The sequence below is a fragment of the Dendronephthya gigantea genome, unplaced genomic scaffold, assembly GCF_004324835.1.
Source record: "Dendronephthya gigantea isolate DGI-Jeju-01 unplaced genomic scaffold, DenGig_1.0 000067F, whole genome shotgun sequence".
NCBI classification, from domain to species: Eukaryota; Metazoa; Cnidaria; class Anthozoa; order Malacalcyonacea; family Nephtheidae; genus Dendronephthya; species Dendronephthya gigantea.
Window position 1 is genome coordinate 1,269,359 of NW_021163077.1, and position 19,410 is coordinate 1,288,768.

A 19,410-nucleotide genomic window follows, 5' to 3' on the forward strand; every position below is an offset into this window, starting at 1 on the left:
CACTTACAGAAGAAATTCGTCGGGCAGAACTGAATATATGAATAAACACCCCCCCCCCCAATTATCGTTCTAGTTACGGCCCTGCCTAGTGCCAATTCGGAAGTAAAAAATATTTTATCTATGTCGTTACCACAAATTCATACATTCTTATCATACGTCGTCAACACTTTTTCCAATTAACAAATGCGTCTGTTCATCTTTGACGGGTGAGATTTTGAACCCATGTTTAACCCTATCTTTGAATGCTCCGTTTACATACAATCCCAGACCATCCGCACGTTTCCATGTCATGACAACATCTTGCCATTCGTTTGTCATTAGGTCCGTTGCCAGCTCCCAGGCCTTGGAGCCCGTGCTGACACGATAATGTAGCGAGTTGTCCCTGATGTACACAGACACTCCTCGTTTACCTCCACTAGTATCGATAACAACATGTTTATCTTTGTATGATCTCGATTTGTCATCGAGGTTGATCTGAAACAAATAAACTAGCTCAACAATGCAGTTCACAGAGGATGCATGACAAGTTCCAAATATGATTATCGAGGGAAATGCTGGAAGATACGAAAACCTAGATCAAGATTTTGTAACATCTGTAGATCTGCGGATGTTTTGTAATCTTTTGATTAAGTCCGATTGCAAAGATTACACAGATTACAAGCCTAGAGGATCTTTAGGATGTTTCAATGCCTGGGAGTGTTGTTCAACGACTAGGATCTAAAAGATCAGATTGTGGCATAGTAAACGAGAAAGACCCAAAGAACGAGGAATAGGGACAATAGAAGTTGAGAATATCATAAAAGAGAAGAAGTTGGGGAACCTAAGACACCATAGCTCTTGCAAGACAAAACTGGATGACGGGGGGCACCAAGAAAACCTGAAAGTAATTGATTTAGGAAAACTTGGAAGACTAAAAAAAGCTGTGCATGTGGCAAGGAGCACTTGGAGGACCTAACTTAACTGGATTAACTCACACTAACCTGCATCGCAACAGACAGCCCTTTTATACACCGTTCAGGATCTGAGAAACATTTACCATGGAAGTCGCCTCCGTCCAACCAGGCATCTATGCCATTTAGTTCAATTCCATCCTGAACCTGTCGAACATTACCATGAGGTTCTGCGTGATCAGTGCCTCGCGTATGACCAGCGGTTGTCTTGAGAAGAGGCCAGAAATACACTGGAACAGCTAAAGAGAGTAGATTAACAATTAAAGCGCGACTCAGGATGAAACTAGAATTCGTATGTTTGATCTGTGATTTGACGTGTCCCCTCGTTATAGTGACGTACGTACAGTCTCATATATTACTTCATGTTATATGCCTATATCCCCTAAATGGGTCATTTTGGGCGGTGCATTATTTTAACCTAGACACATTTCCAGCAAGTTGCAGAGAATATAAAAGACGCATTGTATGGCTGAAAACAGTATAGTGTCTGTTGCTTATCCTGTAGACAAACATAAGTATACATAATCTTAAATCAATTGTGATTTTTGGCACTTCACTCGATGCATGTTTAAAGGGCATTAATTTCGAGTGGAATTATACACACTTTAAACGTGTGCATATTTCCACTCGAAATTAATACATATTCTTAGCCTTTACCTGGCGAAGACCCACCAATTGGAGCAACATCTTCTAACAAACTGTCTTGAGTCTTGCCTTGAAGAAGAGCCGCCACAGGAGGAGAAATTTCCTCGTTCATCTTTTCTTGTGTTGCACCTTTTGGCGCTGAAACGATGCACTTATATGATGAGATACGACGAGATATATCACAAATGTTATTGCTACCTATTTTTGCTACCTTCTTTCAAAACAGCTCTTTGCTTGGAACATCGAAGAGCTCTATCGACCAGTTCTAACCTATTTAGATTAGGCGATAATGTAATATATTACTACAGCTAACCTTCCACTGTGCTACTTTTGGGTAATAATTGAAATAATCAATTCTGAGTTTACTTTTTTTTTTGAAAACTTCTCACCATAATCGTTGGAGAAAAAGGCATTCATAGTTACGGCTATCCAGCTCCAATGACCATACCAGTCCGAAAGAAACCTAGCTGCTTTCTAATATTTTTAGGAAAGGATTTTTCTTTTCTTTCACTTCAGGAAAGAGTTTGATCAGCGAATACGTGTAGCAAACGACACGTGCATATATCACAGTGCACATTAGAGACACCTGTATACAATCTCTTAGGAGTAATAAAATATCAACTTACGTTTTTTGCAAATAAAATCATGCGACGTTTTGCACGATTCGTCACGCCAAGAACCGCTGGGCGATGTAACCAAGGCGCATGAAACTCCACCATTGTTCGGCGAAGCGTCGTTCCAGTTCGTATATGACGACGTCATCTTGTCAGTCCAGGTCCAATCCCCCTCGCTTTCACGGTCGTTATAACCAATCCATATGTTGTCGTCGGAGTACACCTTAAAATGATGAAGAGAAATGATTGTCACTATAGTTGTAATCCACGATTAGGAAGATCATAATCAGACCTATTCATCCAGTACACTCTCCATGCATAGAGATGAGTTGGATGTTAACTTTGCATATGAGAAGGCTGGCAGCTTGGAATGAACTGACTTATTTAAGTGCAGCTTTAGCGTTAGCTTAGTTTACTTTCGCACTTGTGGTAATATCCCATTACATACAAAGCCAGAGGTTATTCTAAGCTGGAGTTGCTGCCACCTTTTTAAAAGTAGAGCTTTAGCGTTAGCTTAGTTTACTTTCACACTTGTGGTAATATCCCATTACATACTGGCCAGAGGCTATTCTAAGCTGGAGTTGCTGCTACTTTTTGAAACTGTAAGAAAATTTTTGGAGATGGAAATTATTATATGGATAGCTGTAGACATACAATTATTACTAATTTCGTTCTCCAGAAATTTTCGTACAACTTCAAAAAGTGGTAGCAACTCCAGCTTAGAATAACCCCTGATACTATTGCGCTTCAGAAAATGCAGCCTAATACCATAGAAATTATAGACATTGTTTATTTGTTGTTTTCTCGAAATTCGTTGTTTTCTCAATCAATGACACCAAAATATTAGCATAACAAGACTACATCGTCAGGGGCCGGTTGTTTGAAAGGCGTTAAGGTGGATAAGTTCAAAATGGAAAACAAAATTATTGTTTATTGAGCAACTGAACTGAAATATTTCGATATAAATAGTTTAATTTTCAATGGAAGTGCATATTTAATGCGCAAGATGCACTTTCAGTCATTCACAAGATCTATGAGAGTATTTTTGAACTTTGGTTTATCGACCGTTTAAGCTAAACGCCTTTCTAACTACTGGCTACACTACTGATTTTCTATCAAGAACAGACGAACTACTGATTCTTTATCAAGAACAGATGAAGATGCTCTGGGGGACGTTATTCTTTGAACTATATACCTACGACGGAATAATTTCGTTATTTTCTTTAACAATCATGTACCCTTACTGCAATCATTACACCGACGTTGTCTAGGTCAAAAACTAACATATCTATTCATGGTGGACACTGTCAGCTCGCTGAAAAAACGCAGTTGATCAATGAGGAACGACTGCGTCAAATGGTTGCTCCTGCCTATACAACGCAGGAACTATTTTGCGTCGCTTCGCAATAGATAGCGTATGGTAGGTTATTTACCTGTGAGATCATAATTTGCTCGTCATCGCTCAAAATACTCGCAAGGTTTGCGTTGTCTTTGCTACAGGTTCGTGATGCTTCGTCCCAAGCTCGTTTTTTGTCGCTCAGTCGGTAACAACCTTTGAGTGATGACAATGTCAGAAGTTTCCATCCACTCTTTTCATCACAATCTAAGAAAAATACAACATTATAAAACGATGAATTGAATCCGGTATAAATTGATCACTCTTCGCTCGTCGCAAGAAAAGGCAACCGTGCATGCCATAAGGCTGTTCTGATTGATAAAGACACATAATAAAGATATAGTCTCATTGCACTTAGAAGTGAACGGATTGAGAATGAGTATGAATGACTGGGTTGCATTTATAAACTTCGCAAAAAAAGCAGGAGTGGTAATGTTTATTATTATTTCATTCAATACGCTTACCTCCAGTCCTTTTGCAGAGAAATTTATGCTTTTCATTGCAAGGCACATCGCGCCATTTCCCTTCCTCAGAGTCCAAGATGACGCAATCTGTCTGCTTTTGATCTTGAGCGCTTGTGGTATCCCAGTTGGTGTAGACGGTGGTACTGCCGTCGACCCAGGACCACGTGCCATCGCTAGCCTTGTCCTGGTATCCAATCCACAGGGGAGAGTTTGCAATACCATTGAGGAATCTTTTAGAAATAAAAGGAATTCTCGGTTGTGGGAGGAAAGGTATTTTAGATAGAACTGCTATATCAATGTTACGACGCTTCATAATGAAATTAGCCATGGTGCTCAAGAACGGGCACTATCTCCAGACTGAGTACTCAACAAGAGGACTGTGCTCAGCATGTTTTACCCAACACTGAGTTTTGACTTTGGCCGTCTGAGCGCATCCTTACTTTTACTGAATAATGGGTGGGACAAGAGTGACCAGTTCTGCACTTACTCCAGGAAGACCACTTTACAACTTATAAGCGATTGGGAAAAGATATTAGGTAAGTCTAATTTACATTACTTTGCTATAACATACCGTTGTTCATAAGCGTTCCTAACGCTGAACAAATCTCCCCCGAAATTTTTACACGATTCTCGTGCGTTCTTCCAAGAGAGGCGCTTGTACATGATATTGTAACAGAAGCTTCCAAAGTCACCTGATGCTCCTCTCCATCCCTCGTCGCACTGCAAGTCTAAAAATCAAAATCACCGCTTGTAGTACTTTACTTGTTGAAGTGTAAACCCAGCTTTAGAAAAATGCCAGCGTTCGAGGGGCCTGTATTCTTCTTTATCAACTAATTTTTAAGTGGTTGGGCCGAAACAAACACAACTGTAAGCCTGTACACCGTATTTTTAGTTGTCATATGAATTCGCCAAAATGTAAACATAACTTTTTATGAAGATACTGGACCGCAGAAGTAAATCTTTAAGAAACCTCTTCAGCTTCTAGCACAAACAGGTTTGCACGGGAAAAAAGTTTCAATCTAAATTAATACCTGGATGTGGACGGATCAAGTTTTTCTTTAACACCGGGACGACGTAGCTTTGTTCAGGCTGGTAGCCGTTCTGGTTTGTGGAAAATACATTCTGTGCCACAGGTGCCGGAACTGCGGGCAAAGAGGCCTGATTTGCTGGAGGTGGTGCCTGATTCGTAGACGATACCTGATTTGTCGATGCATCTTGTGACATGCCTTCAGGGGGGAGGGGAACAGGAAAAGGATCGCCGGGGGTCGAAGGGAACTATAAATAGAGGCAATGTTGAAAGGACATCCCGCCGAGTTTTGAAAGTAAAACATTTAAATCAAGCGGCACAGTGTAGACAATTTCAAAGACAGTGATGACTATATCTTAAGAATGAGATAAAAACAATAACAAATAGATATTTTTCATAATGACGTCAAGTGCGAAAAGCCTGATGTTATACGAAGTTTGATTGGCTCGTTAGTTTTGCGGAGCCAATAAAATTTCTTACGTATAACATCAGGCTCTCCGCGTTTGACGTCATTATGAGAACGACCTATTCAGAGGCACTGGGTGGGAAACTCTATCTGCGCGAGTGATGAGCTACGATCTGTGCGATGATTTCTCATGGAATAAATGCCAATTATACTCGACTATTCTAGATTAGTTCAGGCGTGGATGCAGGCACTGACAACAGCTTGAGGATCACACCGGTTTCGAACAAATATTCATGAGAAATGAATGAAAAACAAATACCTGTCTGCTTTGGCCATTTTGTGCCCCAGAAAATAATCGCGTTGGAGCTGAAGAAAACAACAAAATAGAAGCTCAAATTTATGACGATAGCCTTCATTCCCCCCTCGTCTATACCAAATCATTCCTTAACACCTACTACATGGAGAAAACGCGGAACAACTAGGAAGAGATACTATAGTGGTAAACGCTATGGGGCAAGAGTGTCAATTATGGCAGTCCCAATTTGCAACGTAGGTTAAGCCTTATTGCGTTACATAATAATGGTGGAAGTAATTTTGCTGCTGTGAACGAGGTAAAGTAATGTTCAGAACTTCAGACAACTGTACATTGCATCGATGTACTGACAAATGTACAGACACTTGCCCGAACTTCAGGTTTTGGTAATAGGGCCAACACTTTAGGCTAGCATCATCTATAACATTGTTTCGTGTAACGTCATTCATATCTTCGTAACGAGCGATAATGTGTTGAATGGGATTTGATATTGTCGAGTCAGCAAAGTTTGACGATACATTCCTTCCTAATCTAGTGATACTACCATCAACAGCACTAACCCTGCGATTCTTTTGTCCTCCGTTGATCTGAATATGCAGTGGGAATTCCAATCTGCATATCTTGCACTGGAGCGACTCTATCCTTCAAAGCTGAAGGATCCTTCTGTTTACCGACCAACGGAGGTGAAGGCTTATCTGACGTTTTATCTACTGGATTACTGTACTGGGCTGTAAATGATGCACCTAAAGAACAGAAACATTGTGAAATAAAATAACTTCACCGGATAGCCTCAGCCCTAACCACAGTACTTGTGCTAAAACCATTATTATAGGGTGAATTTACGCCTAGGACTTTATCTCATACACCGTATATTATAGTAATTTAGGTTTTAAGTTTCTTTTTTGAAATCTTTTACTTGATTTGGATTCTCACCTCGAGCCAACAACATGTATATTTCTTGGAAATGCAGTCAGGGATATTCGATTCTATGTATTGATTGTTTTTGTAGGTTTGATTGGACCCATTTGATAACCTTCCGTTTGGACTGTGAAGTTGGACACGGTCCAACGAAGTATTAAAAGCAGAACACAAAACTATACTCATACGGCTCAATAAGGCAGGGCTTCTCTCACCTTTGTTGGTTCCTCTATTAACCTCTGACGTCAGCAAGTTTGACGGATTATTTGTATTCCCGTGATGCAACGGTGGTAGATCAGCGTGGTTTAACGGGGGTAACTCGCCATGGTTCAGGGGTGGTAACTGATGAAAGGTGTTTGTGTTCTGCGAGCTATGTCCGGGGACGTCATGTAAGAGCGGGGGTAAAGCTTGCGGGACATTTTTATTCACAACTAATGAATGAGATTTAAAAATAAATTTCGACCAAACATAAAGATAAAACGCTGCTGGTTTAAGTGTTCGGCCAGTAGCATGCAGAGAAATGTATGAAAATTGGAACGATAACTGAGGATATATGGGCGTTCTCTTGAAGCTATTGCGAAGCGAATTGTGGACCAGTGTCAGCATCGTTAGCCGTAAAGACGTTCTTATATTATAATAATTAATAAAAAGTAAATAAAAATAAAAGATATCCTAGCGCCGGTCCTACAATATAGAGCTTCAAATCACACCTAATTTTAGTGTGCAGTGATAACCAATTTGTGTTGTGATAAAAGTAGAATGTGCAGTGATAAATGGTATTTTCTCCACAGATCTCACTATGCTGAGGTTTTGCACACCCTCTACAACTCCTCCATCTTTAAATTACCAATTTCCAATTAGCTATGCTTCAAATTGGTTTCAAAAATCAAAGATGGCGATCTAGTTATCGTTCCATAGGGAACACTACCAAATGCTACAGTTAATTGTTGTGAACGCAACAACCACTGCTCAATTCATTAAACTGGAAGCTCATTAAAAGGTTAGCGAAGTTGGGGAGTATTTTGCACAGTGCATGGCAACCTGATAAGTTTCTTGTGAAACTTGATCACTCGAAACGATGCTCTACCGAAATTGTTGCAAATTGCAATATTTCGTAATGGCAGTCTCAAATGGCGTGCAGAAGAAGGGCTACTCAAGATACACTAATCAGCGTATAAAGAATACCACGTGGCATTGATCAACGTCGTTGCAACATGAATACTCAATGTACACACTCCGGTCCCAGGGCGTATAAAAGAGGTTGTGTTGTAGATAAAATCATTTTAATAACACTATCGTCGTATCGAAGCGGAACGTTTGTTCAAACTTTCCGGCGTTAACTCGACCTGTGAAAACGTGTTCATAAAACCTGCAAGAGATAAAATCTGTGGGACCCGTTTTATATTATCACTCTATATGTGCTCGAAAATAATAGAATTTTTCTATCGACTCGGTAGACCATAGTTGAATGTGAAAAAGGTACCAATTGTAGCACACACTTGAAAATAGGTCGAATTTATGAAAATCAACGTCAAATACACAATATATACAACTTTACAGTTAGATAATAGTTGAAGCACGTTTCGTTGGGGGAAATTCATTTTTGCTAACTATTCATGCTGTTTAGGCTAGATTTAAGGGCTATTCTTCGCATTTAAGCACGATCAGCTGCATTGTCTATTTTCGTATAAATTTCAAAATTTGTAACCGATTAAAAAAGATCACGTTTGCTAAAGTGCAGATCTAATGATACACTGTTGACAGTGGAAACCTGCTTGCTACAGATGGTGAATTCTTAAGTGAAAATAGACAACGAACAGTCATACTTCGGCTAGAATAAAGCAAATGTTTTTATCAAAATTTTCTCTTTCTAATTTTTTATATAATAATAGAGACGCTTATTTTACTAATTAGCCCAGACATGCGAGTTCTTATATATACACGCGTCACGCGCTAACTTCGAGACTTCCATGCGTGGTTAGCCCTTATGCTGAGCCTGTCGGTTCACTCGAGCCAGTGGCGATGGTTGCTTAGCAACTATAACGAAGAGAATGTGTGATTTAGAATATGTCATCATCACATTCTCAAGAATGTTGATAGTGTGCAGAAAAACCTGTCCTTATATAAAGTGTTGTGTTGACGTCAAACCTGACCGCTGACATTAAAAGATGCCACACAGACAAAAATTCTGAGCTTAACAGGATTGAATATTGTGCTGCCTTATGTGTTGAACTTGTGTACAGTTGTTTACAATATCATTCGAGCTAGTCAGATCCTAAGCCGGATAAAGTATAATGTTTACAACTGAACAATGTTTCGTAGAACCAGTCACTGGGTAGAACTCGTTGATCCATCCAGTTTTGATCAATGTTGCGATCAACACGATGTTCTTCCGTGTAGCGCATGTTCATTAGTTGGCGTGACGTCATTGTCACATGCTCAATAACCTAACGATATCAGGTAATCGTGACGTAACTGTTATGTGTCTTGTCAGCATGTCAGGTCAGAAATTTGTGATTGATTTTTGATATTTTCCCCTAAATCCCTTTGAAGTAAAATGAACTGAATGTCTTGGGCTAATTTAGCAAATAAGCGCATCTATTTCTGCCCAATATATGCGTCAAACGACACACGTTTTAAATCAACTCGTTAGAAAATTGTTAGTTCAAAAACACGTTTTGTTACACGTAAGTCGTTTCGTTGTTTGTTTGTCATGTCAGCAGTTAGGTTTGCGGGTTACAGTTTTGAGGTTTTAGTCAGTTGGTAAGATTGGTTAATTATTTTATCTGTGGTTTTAGTGTGAATGGAAGTTATACAGTTGACCAGTGCAAAAAATTAATCAGTGGTTAGTATTGTTCAAAATTATTACAATTTTTTTCATCGAAAGAAAATGCTAGAGTAAAGTAAATGTGTATAAAGTCAATTGCAAATCCATTCAGTTGATGTTTCTTTGTTCTAAGTATGTTTTAGTTAAAATAGTTCTTAAACTCAGGCCTTATTGCTTAAAACATGTCGATTTCAGTACAGAGAAAAAAGATTTTAAATGATTTTTGAAAGTGAATGGATATAATAATTGTTATGTTCGTTTCGTTATGAAATTTCGTCAGGTTTAGTAACTTTAGTTTTTTTGTTTTTAGTTTTACATATTCTCGTTCAGTTTGTAAACAAAATAAAATCATTTTGAAGTATTTTTCCCTTTGTGTGTTTTAAATGTTTTTCTTCATGTAAACAAAGTTTGTGTTGCCGTGCGGTACACGCCATATTGTGCAGAATTAGGTGGCCTTTATCAACATTCTTGAGAATGAGGTTAAAATTTCATTAACCGGTTTTAATTAGTTTGATATTAGTAAGTTAGAAGATGCATATAGATTTACAAATATTTGGAAGTTATTTGATAAACGATTAGTTATCTTATGGATACAAAACATGCATGTGCTTACCTTTGCTTCTGGAGTCAATTTGCTGGAATGATGGTGTCTGTTCAACCCCTTGGTTTGATTGCAAGAAGTTAACGTTCTCAGCTAAAATTGGGCAAAAAAATGCGCTTAGGTATACACGTATTAAACAAACTCGCAAAAAAACGGATACTGCTCCAGCAGGTTGTCACAAAAGTTATAATTTTCAAAAGAAGAACAGCTTTTTGATAATTTCGGTCATTATGCATTTATCGTGATTGATTAGCGATATTGTTGAACTATTCTATCCAGCAAAGAAATATCGCTTTAAAAAAAGCAATGAAATTTTCAGTATCCATCCAATGATGCATTTGACAAGAAAAAAATGCAGAAGAACTCAAAACCAAGATGATCAATTCTTAAATGTTTTGAAGACATTCATTGTTTTATTTCACTGAACAATGAATACTATGTCTTGCATCATATATAATCTGACGATGATTAGAAGTCAGCTAGATGATGATTTTGAAATAAAATCGAAATATTGCTACTTCACTTTTGGCGTCTTTGATTTAGTCTAATCTTAGATTTTCCAAGATGTTGATTTTCGGATCGTGTTTTGTGTTATAACTGCATTTTTATTGCCTAAATTGCTTGCCACGTTTATACCCAGGCCAGTAGGCCAAACAAAATGAGACAATATACATGCAGTACTGGGGAAGTAACCAGTAATATATAGTAATGTTTTTACTATGATAATTGTGTTAACTGCACATTCCATGATCTCAAAATATCAATGGCTCTGCAACAACAAGGTTAAAACGTTCATGCCATACCTTCTGGTAACTGCTGGAGTTCAGGTTGTGACACGTCGGATCTTGCCGTGCCTTGCTCAGCGTCAGGACTTGATGTAGTACCTGATACAGTTGACTTGTATTGTGCCATTTGGGCGGCAAGCGCTTCCGGACCAGTCTGCATTTGTGGAACCGCTGCTGGTCGGACTACATTATTGCGAGCAGGTGCTGCTAAACAAAAAACACACCGGTATTTTAATTTCCATTACTCTAAACAAAACCAACTGCTTTGCTTGTTGGGAGTGAAAATTTCAAGAATATCATAAACCATTCTTCTCAAATATTTATTTGGGAAGACGGGTAGCAACGTGGCAGCTTCTGCATGTAGGCACGCCACAATAAATTTTGATTGTTGAAGAGTTGGAGGTTATCTTTAACTAGGTAAACCTTGTTCACATATTTTACATGTCACGAAGATGCATTTTTGAAAGACTAAACATGGAGAAGCGGTTCTATTACATACGTTTGGGCAATACAAAATTAGATGATAAAAAAGAGGCCAAGTGTCTTTTTTATCCTACCTGGCGCTGGGGCCCTTGGAATTCCGGTCCTTTTCTTAGCAACCACATCGAACCACTGACTCTTGGTACGAAGCTGTAATGGCCGCGAGTAAGTATCGGGAATGTATTCGATACCATTTTTGCTGGCGATAGGCTTCATCGAGGAGCCGGGGATCATGTCACGGAGGTATTCGTATGGATCCGAGACCTTCTTTTCAACGTGGTCCCGTCTGAGGATGTCCGTGAGCGTCTTGTTGTATTGCTGCTCGGGACTTTCCGGGATTTCGGATTTCTTCGATGTCGTTCCCTCGTTTGTCTCCTTTTGTTTCGCGGCCTTCTTCGGATCGTTGATGTAGAATGGATAGTTGAACATGGCAGGCGGAGCGTAATTCTTGAACTCTGGAATCTTACTTCTCAGATAACTCTCTGCCTCCTGGTAAGCCTTGTTCGCCCATTGCTCATCAGTCTGTCCGACAAAAACATGACAACAAATATGTAATGCAAGTTTTAGTTTTGCTAATTGTTATGTATGAACTCATCACTCACGGTGACTCACCTGAGTATACTGAGCGTTGTTTGGATCCATTGCTGGGATTTGATCCCGCTTTTTATCCTGACTGGAGTAGAAGCCTTCCAAGGAATCTCCAGAGTTCTTCTCGGAGCGCAGTCGTTCCTTGATGGGGACTGGGATATCAGACCTCTTAGACTGTTGTGCGACGAATTCTATATGCGACAATGAAGCATCGGTTTAGTGGAAATATGGCATAAATTTTTGCCCCTTTCAGCCATTCCTGCAGTTGGGAGTGGGTTTTTCGTATGTCTTCTAAAATTACCCTCATTTTGATAAGTTCGAAATATTATTCAGGATTTTACAACGAAATTTAATGGCAAGTACATTTTACAAAACAGGGAATCTACGGACTTGCAATTCTTCTCAAACTGGTAGTCATATGGGTACCTGGTCATATTATTAGTTTTAAATGTGATTTTGACCATTCGTTTTAATGGCAAAACGCATCGATCTCACATTGCATGCTGAAAAGATTTAATGTAAAAAACGACAGAATCTACCTTTCTTTGCGCTGTTCAAAGCCTCTCCAAAGAGTTTCTTCGCGACATTGCGATACAAGGACACATAACGGGCGATGTCCTTAAGATCAATTTTAGGGTAAGCCGCAGGCAAATCGGGTTGTGGCCTTGGGATAGTGCTCTTCTTAGGTTTCTGTTCACTGAACAGTTCTTGTTCAGCTAAATCTGAAAGAGTGGGCAAAAAAAGTTATGGTCAACACGGTGCGATTTTCTTTTTTTGACACCCGCAACGCAAACGAGCGAAGGGTATGGATTTTCTGTGGATACTGCATTTATTTGAACATATGTAACCTATCCACTCGATCGCATCTGTTGAAAGAAAGGAATCGCACCCAAATCTTGCAGCAAAAGTCCTCCTTGTGAACTGGCCTAGAGGCGCGACTGTTGCCATCTACATATTGTCATTGCACTCAGAACGTGTTGTTTTCTTATTTAATCATGATATGAATGTTGATAAAAGTCTCATTAAACGTTGAAACTTGAGGTTATTTTCGTGCGAACTTTATCTGCCGCACTACCACACAATAAATATATACAGCATCTCGCACGCTATTCCACCTGTGGTTTGGCATTCTTCAATGCGAGCGTGTGATATTTCTTTCCTATTCAACCATATTTATACCTTTAGCCAACTCGTCACTATCATCATCCTCCTTGCTCTCGTCCCCTTCGCTTCCAGACCCGTTGTTTTTTTCCTTATCATCTTCATCGTCAGTCTCAAATTCCTCAGCGGTTGGTGGGAGATCTTCATCCTTACCGGAACCTTTGTCGGAGGTACCTGAGCCCGAGTCTTGGACCTTAACATCCTTACTGGTACTCGACGCTTTTTTGTCTTTAGCATCTAAATCACAAGATAATTATTTATTTGCTGGAAAAAGGTTGGACTCTGAGCTGTTTTGCTATAACTAGAGCCCCTGTTTCTATACTACATCTATACTACAGTGTGTAGGTTACTTATGATGACCATCATTCTCAGATTTTATAGGCCAATAGCAGCAAAGCTTACCAGAACTTCCCTCCTTATCATCGGATAACACAGCATCCAAACCATCTTCATCATCATCGTCGTCATCAACCTTCTTCGTACCCTGCTTATCATCGTCGTCTTCATCTTCATCTTCATTTTCATCCTCGCTGCCACTAGACTCCTTCTTTTCTTCTAACGAGAGATAACGAGAAAATACGTCACAGTTAGGTAACGTCTAACAAACTTGGTAGAGATATACATATATATGCATATATACAATGGATATTGGACGTTTGCGATATGGAAGCTCACGAGGAAACAACAACTTGTTTTATTACGAAATGTACAATAATCATGCAGCTGTTTAACTTTGTTTACTGTACAGAACGAAACCATCGCACGACTCAATTGGCTTATTCTGTGAGAACTTTTTTCTGATTCTCGGCACTCCATTTCCCATAAAGGCAAACGGGCATTTATTCTTAGATACAATAATATTCCGTATGAAAGAATTATAACCTAGGACCGAGAAAGCTGGATTTGAAATCGAGTCATCTCCCAAATGTTCTCTTACATATCGTGGTCAACATTACCTGATAATAAATACACAAGGTATGTTACTATATTATAAAGTTTCTGTTCAACTTTGTTCAACCCAAGTAAACTTGTTCAACTGCACAACGCAAGGACACACACGCAGGTCGTATCAGGAACGGTATATCATTACCTTTATCATCCGCCTTCTTATCAGATTTTTCTTTTTCTTTGCTGTCTTCATCATCATCGTCATCGTCTTTATCTTTTGGGCTGGCGGTTGTTTTAAAAGCATCTTCATCGTCATCATCATCATCATCTTCTTCTTCATCCCCATCTAGAATCATGGCACGAAATAGTTAACACCAAGTTTTCCATTTGGAGCTTTTTAGTGACCGACTACGAAAACAAACAGCTCAAACACGACCAAAACAAATGAATGGACGCTTTTCCCTCTTACACGTTGTGATAAGACAATATAAACTTAAAATGCCATATTCGTGAATGGTATAAGTATCACTCATAAATGAATTTTATTGTCTTTGCAACTCTGGCAAGATAACGAAAAATACCTTGAGCATGTCTATTATTAGGACCAATAGTTCAAACCGTGAGCCCAAAGAAATACAGTAATTGGGCGGTTTTATAAGTAGTATGATGTGCGCATCGCATTTTCAAAGCAATGCTCTAGATCTATTACACACGTGCGGGACAAGAAGGGACACTGGTGATGCACGCGGAGAAAAATCTCGGGACCAACTCTACTCCCGAGTATCCGAAGTTATACAGAAGGATAGGATCGATAAGATAAATTCAAGTGGTCATTGGAAATAAAAATTATAGTAAACATGCATATGGTCAACTCACCACAGAATTTGCAAGATTTTTTGCATTGAACTTTCATCAACGCCTTGTAGTCTGTACAGTAGTGGTTCCTTGCGAATTCTGGACAACTGTCGTATTTATCGACACATGCACCTAAACGTACAAAAATGCACGAGTTGGCAAAGGTCATAAATGCCGTACAAAGAAACACAAAATAATATTTAGTTCAAATGCAATTTACCTTCTTGGCCGTTGTCAACAAGACCTGTGGGAGTTGCTTGGGGCTGAGGCTGTGCCGCAGCATAATTATAATAACCTAGAAAAACACCAGGAAATAATGTTAGACATCGAAACCTAATAAAAAGAAGTGTTTTAAACTTGAAAGGAAGATAGACCCACCGTTGTTGGAGCTGACAGTAAATTTGCCATCACCGATCAAAGATTTCATTTTTGCGTCTTCTTCTTTTTTCAGCTTAGCTGGATAGAAAAATACGAAATCGTGAAACAAACGGTTTTTCCTCTCTTCCTGGATGTCCGCTACGCTCCAAGCTTTACTGCATGTATTTTTAGCACGCGCCATAGCAGTCCTTAACAACTCTGCAAAAAGGTTATCCAAATACTTTTTCGTGAATCGTAAACTAAACTAACAGTGGTTTCTAACCAGTTTCCTTGTACTCTCTAATAATGCAGAAGACTGCAGAAAATTATCTATTCAAATTGCAGAATTACACAAGGGCCAGGAAGTAATGTTCTTTGTCGTTCCAGGAACCTAAATTTGGCTAATCATCTATCACTATCAACTCTAAACTTCATAGATCTATAAGTGAGTTAAGTAACATGTCCTAATGTCTCCGTTCAACTCATATACAGAAAGAAACCTGAACTAAACAAAACTGTCTATGTTATCTCGAATACCTTGCTTCTTCGCGATGAAGAATCTCTTTATTAGATCTGCCCCAGGGGAATGTTTGTTGAGTTGCAGTGGGAAGGAGGAACCCCCAGCCTGCGCTGGGGGACCAGGAATACTATCCTTTCTGATCGAACCCCTCTTCTCGTTAGTTTCCATACTTCCAGGTTGAGGCGCGACCGAAAGTGGGCTCGCCGCAGACCAAGCAGCTTGCGATAACGTGGATGGTGCCGCTGGTACGTGGCTGCGCACGTCAACTAAAAGAAGAACAAATTACAGAAATGGAATTTAGTTATCTTTCCAGTACATATACACGATGTTCCATGCAAATGTCTGAACGGTGTTTACAAAGTGTCGTATATACCACCTGATAGTTCGGTAATAAGGAGTCTCGGAGAGTGATGTTTCAAGAGATCTATCCTAAAGCAATATAGTATTGGATTTAAGCTTAGTAACGGTATCATATGCTTTGAATTCTTACCAGAACTATCCGATGGTGGTGCCAAATTCTGATTGCTTGGAGCAACATTCGCAGCAGCTTCTGGGAGATCTCCGACCGTATTTTCCACCGAGCTTGGCGAACTTACTACTTGATTCGCTGCGTTGTCATTTTCACTATCTGTGTTGGCGTCAGTACTGGGTGTTTCTTCGCTTTCCGGAGGAGCCGAAGCAGTTTCGCTAGCGACCTCGCCCATGGCAGCCTCTTCCGGCTGGTCTTTGAAATTTGGAGCATCAGTCTGCTCTTTGTTTTCCATTTCATCGCTAGATGAAGCATCACTAGATGAAGCATCGCTAGATGAAGCATCGCTAGATGAAGCATCACTAGATGAAGCATCGCTAGATGAAGCATCACTAGATGAAGCATCGCTAGATGAAGCATCACTAGATGGCGAAGCTACCGCGGAATTTTCGCCATTACTGACAGCGGGCTCCTTAGCAGGTGCTTCCTCGGCCTGTTGCTCAGAAGGCTCCGGTGTTTTTCCTTCCGCGGAAGCATCTGCTGAAGTTTCCTTCTCAGTGACTTCAGGTTTCTCCTCGGTTGTTTTGGTTTCTTGTTTGCCGGACGTATCAGAATCGGCTGGCGCCTTTTCGGATGAAACAGCAGCTGGTTTTTCATCGCTGACTGGAGAATTATTATCGGAAGCCTTAGCTGCCTGATCTTCAGATGGTTCTGGAGTCTTCTCTTCTGGAGTAACGACTGCAGGAGTATCCTGCGCAACTTTCGAAGGTTCATTTTCGGTGGTTTCCGCAGACTGTTTGCTTGAATCGTCAGAATTATCTGATGACGTTTGCGGCGGAACGACCGCTGGTTTTTCTGCTTTACTACCTGCGGTTTCGGCATCAGCAGTTTTCGGCGATTCTTTATCCGCATTCTCAGTCTTGGTCGACGATTGTTCAGATGGCGCTGCCGCTGAATCTTGCTTTTCATTTATTGCAGTCTCACCTTTGGGAGCATCCGCTGATTCTTTGTTTGAAGACTCGGGTTTGGTATTATCCTTAGTATCAGTTGATGACGAGTCAGCCTCGCCCTCACTATCTGACGAAGACATGGATGCGTCATCATTACCCGCCTCAGTCTCTTTAGCATTCTCGTCCATACTGTTATCCTGCGAGCTAGACGTAGTTTTAGCCTCAGTCCCCGGCGCTGTTGTAGTTTGTTTATCTGCAGAGTCAGCGTTGAGCATTAAGGAGTCATCGGACTTATCACTACCGGATTTTTCAGGTTTATCAGTAGGCACGTCGCTATCGTTAGGAACGTCCTCGTTATTAGGTGTCGTGGAGGCAGTACCGGCATCTTGATCCGCGGATGTTTGTCCGTCCCTACGGTCTTTAGGTACCGGGTCATTGATCTCACTAAAAAGTTCCTTTAGTAATGGATCTACATCTTCTGACCGTTCTAAAAAAGAAGTCGACAGCGCAATGTAAAGATCGCAGAACGGAAAGTCCAAGGAGGCGCAACAAATAGGATATATGATGGGGCTACTGCAAGACAATAGCATCAAGTAAAGTTCTTTTTACTTACTATGAATCCTGCGTGATGAACATAAAGTAAATAAAAATATAACAAGGAATATCTTTCTCATAGTTTGTTTACACAGGAAACCTGGAAGAAAACAATAGTAAGCGTTAAACGTAACCAATTACGGCCAACTTTAAAATTCGCTAGCTATGAACTAGGTTTCTTGTGTAAAAGTACTTTGGCAAGGATAGGTCAAGAAATCGAGGCCCGAGGATTTTCTGAACAAGGCTAGGTCATGTACAGGTCTAGACACAGGTCACAACTACTGGGACATGTGTTAAAACTATTCCACAATAGAACGCGCTTTCCAAAATTTGGCCTTTTCTGTCATATGGACTAATAGCTATAGCCCTGGGACCGCAGTTGAGGCATAGACTACGGATTCATTCCAAGCCCTATATCAAATTCAGAAACTTTTCCTGTTTTCCAACTGTGATCCTTAAGCTGGCCCAGTGACCGAATCATTTGCACCTGTAATATTACATTTCCAATCGGTTCCCCAACTTAATCTTCTGACGTTAGCTCGTTGGATAAACCGTTGTTTACTGACGGTAATCGAAAATGGTCGTGCAAGTTATAGTGCCGCCATTGCTGGACAATCAAGTGCATGCAATCCAAATCCCCTAAGTTTGAAACTACCATTTAGTTGCATTCACTTACAGGACAACTTGTGTCCAAGAGAATACTGTGGGACAAAGGTACACCCTTTATTGCATATGTGTAAATTGCATTGGGTGAAATAAGAAATTTGGCTATCGCAAATGATTCCACGGTGTTTTCAAATGTGCTAGGCTTTAGGGAAGATAAAATATTCCGCTTTTCATTGATGTCTTATCCAAACTATCTTCCACGTCTCTTGACGTCTGATTGACAAACCCGAGCACATCCAGTAATCAGTGCGTCCTATATTGACCGCCAGATTCCTACGTCTCGTTTAGGCTGATTTTAAACTCTTCAGCCAGGGGAAAGATGAAAATGTTCAGATTGGAAGAATATAACGGCATTTTGTTATAATAGTCTATTATATGTCGTGAAGTCGAACAGGTAAAAAAACAAATATAAACACCATACCTTGCGTTCCCTTCTCTACAACGAAAATTCACATGAAAAAATGTCAGTCCATACAAACAACCCGCACCAATGGTTAATGTACGTAATTTCAAGTCATTTGTAAAGATATATATTTTGGCTCGAATTTTCAAAAAGCGCGTAAGATTATCAGGAATATATTTGTCCTGTAGTCTTAGCTTTGAGCCGGTTCAGTGAGCGAAAATTACGGCATAGCTTACACATGTATGAGCTCATTAGACGAGCATGCCCTTTGACAGGTGGCAATATTCAGTAAACCGGCAAAATCCCAATTTTGAAAACCTAAAAACACTCATAAACTCACCCCCTTTTCAGTTTTCCCATATTAAATTGAAAACATTCAACCCTTTCTTAAAGATAACTCGAATAATAAAGGAAATGCTAGTAAAACCTTTTAAAAACAACAAAGTTTTAGAGACGAGACTAATTAATTTAAAAAGTGGCGGGAAAAATCGCTACGCAAGGCAAATCGCGAAAAAATACACATCCACAAAACA

General features: G+C 39.9%; 1 protein-coding gene across 2 annotated transcripts; it reads right to left on the reverse strand.

The window, feature by feature from the left end:
• Nucleotides 1-146: 146 nt before the first annotated feature.
• LOC114531027 lies at nt 147-19,078 on the reverse strand. Of its 2 annotated transcripts, none has more exons than XM_028552660.1 (26): nt 18,896-19,078; nt 17,828-17,908; nt 16,286-17,701; nt 15,813-16,061; nt 15,297-15,374; nt 15,139-15,213; nt 14,940-15,050; nt 14,266-14,409; nt 13,578-13,730; nt 13,194-13,412; nt 12,554-12,736; nt 12,039-12,205; nt 11,504-11,948; nt 10,965-11,150; nt 10,174-10,254; nt 6,949-7,164; nt 6,376-6,558; nt 5,822-5,868; nt 5,101-5,344; nt 4,641-4,797; nt 4,070-4,299; nt 3,643-3,812; nt 2,222-2,432; nt 1,608-1,733; nt 981-1,189; nt 147-474 (listed from the first exon to the last, which is right to left on the reverse strand). In XM_028552660.1, the coding sequence occupies exons 2-26, from the start codon at nt 17,886-17,888 to the stop codon at nt 151-153; spliced, it is 5,685 nt and encodes a 1,894-aa protein (XP_028408461.1). In that variant the 5' UTR covers nt 17,889-17,908; nt 18,896-19,078; the 3' UTR covers nt 147-150. The 2 variants fall into 2 exon arrangements, with proteins under 2 accessions (XP_028408461.1, XP_028408460.1); XM_028552659.1 differs by having other exon boundaries at nt 10,965-11,153.
• Nucleotides 19,079-19,410: the final 332 nt, after the last annotated feature.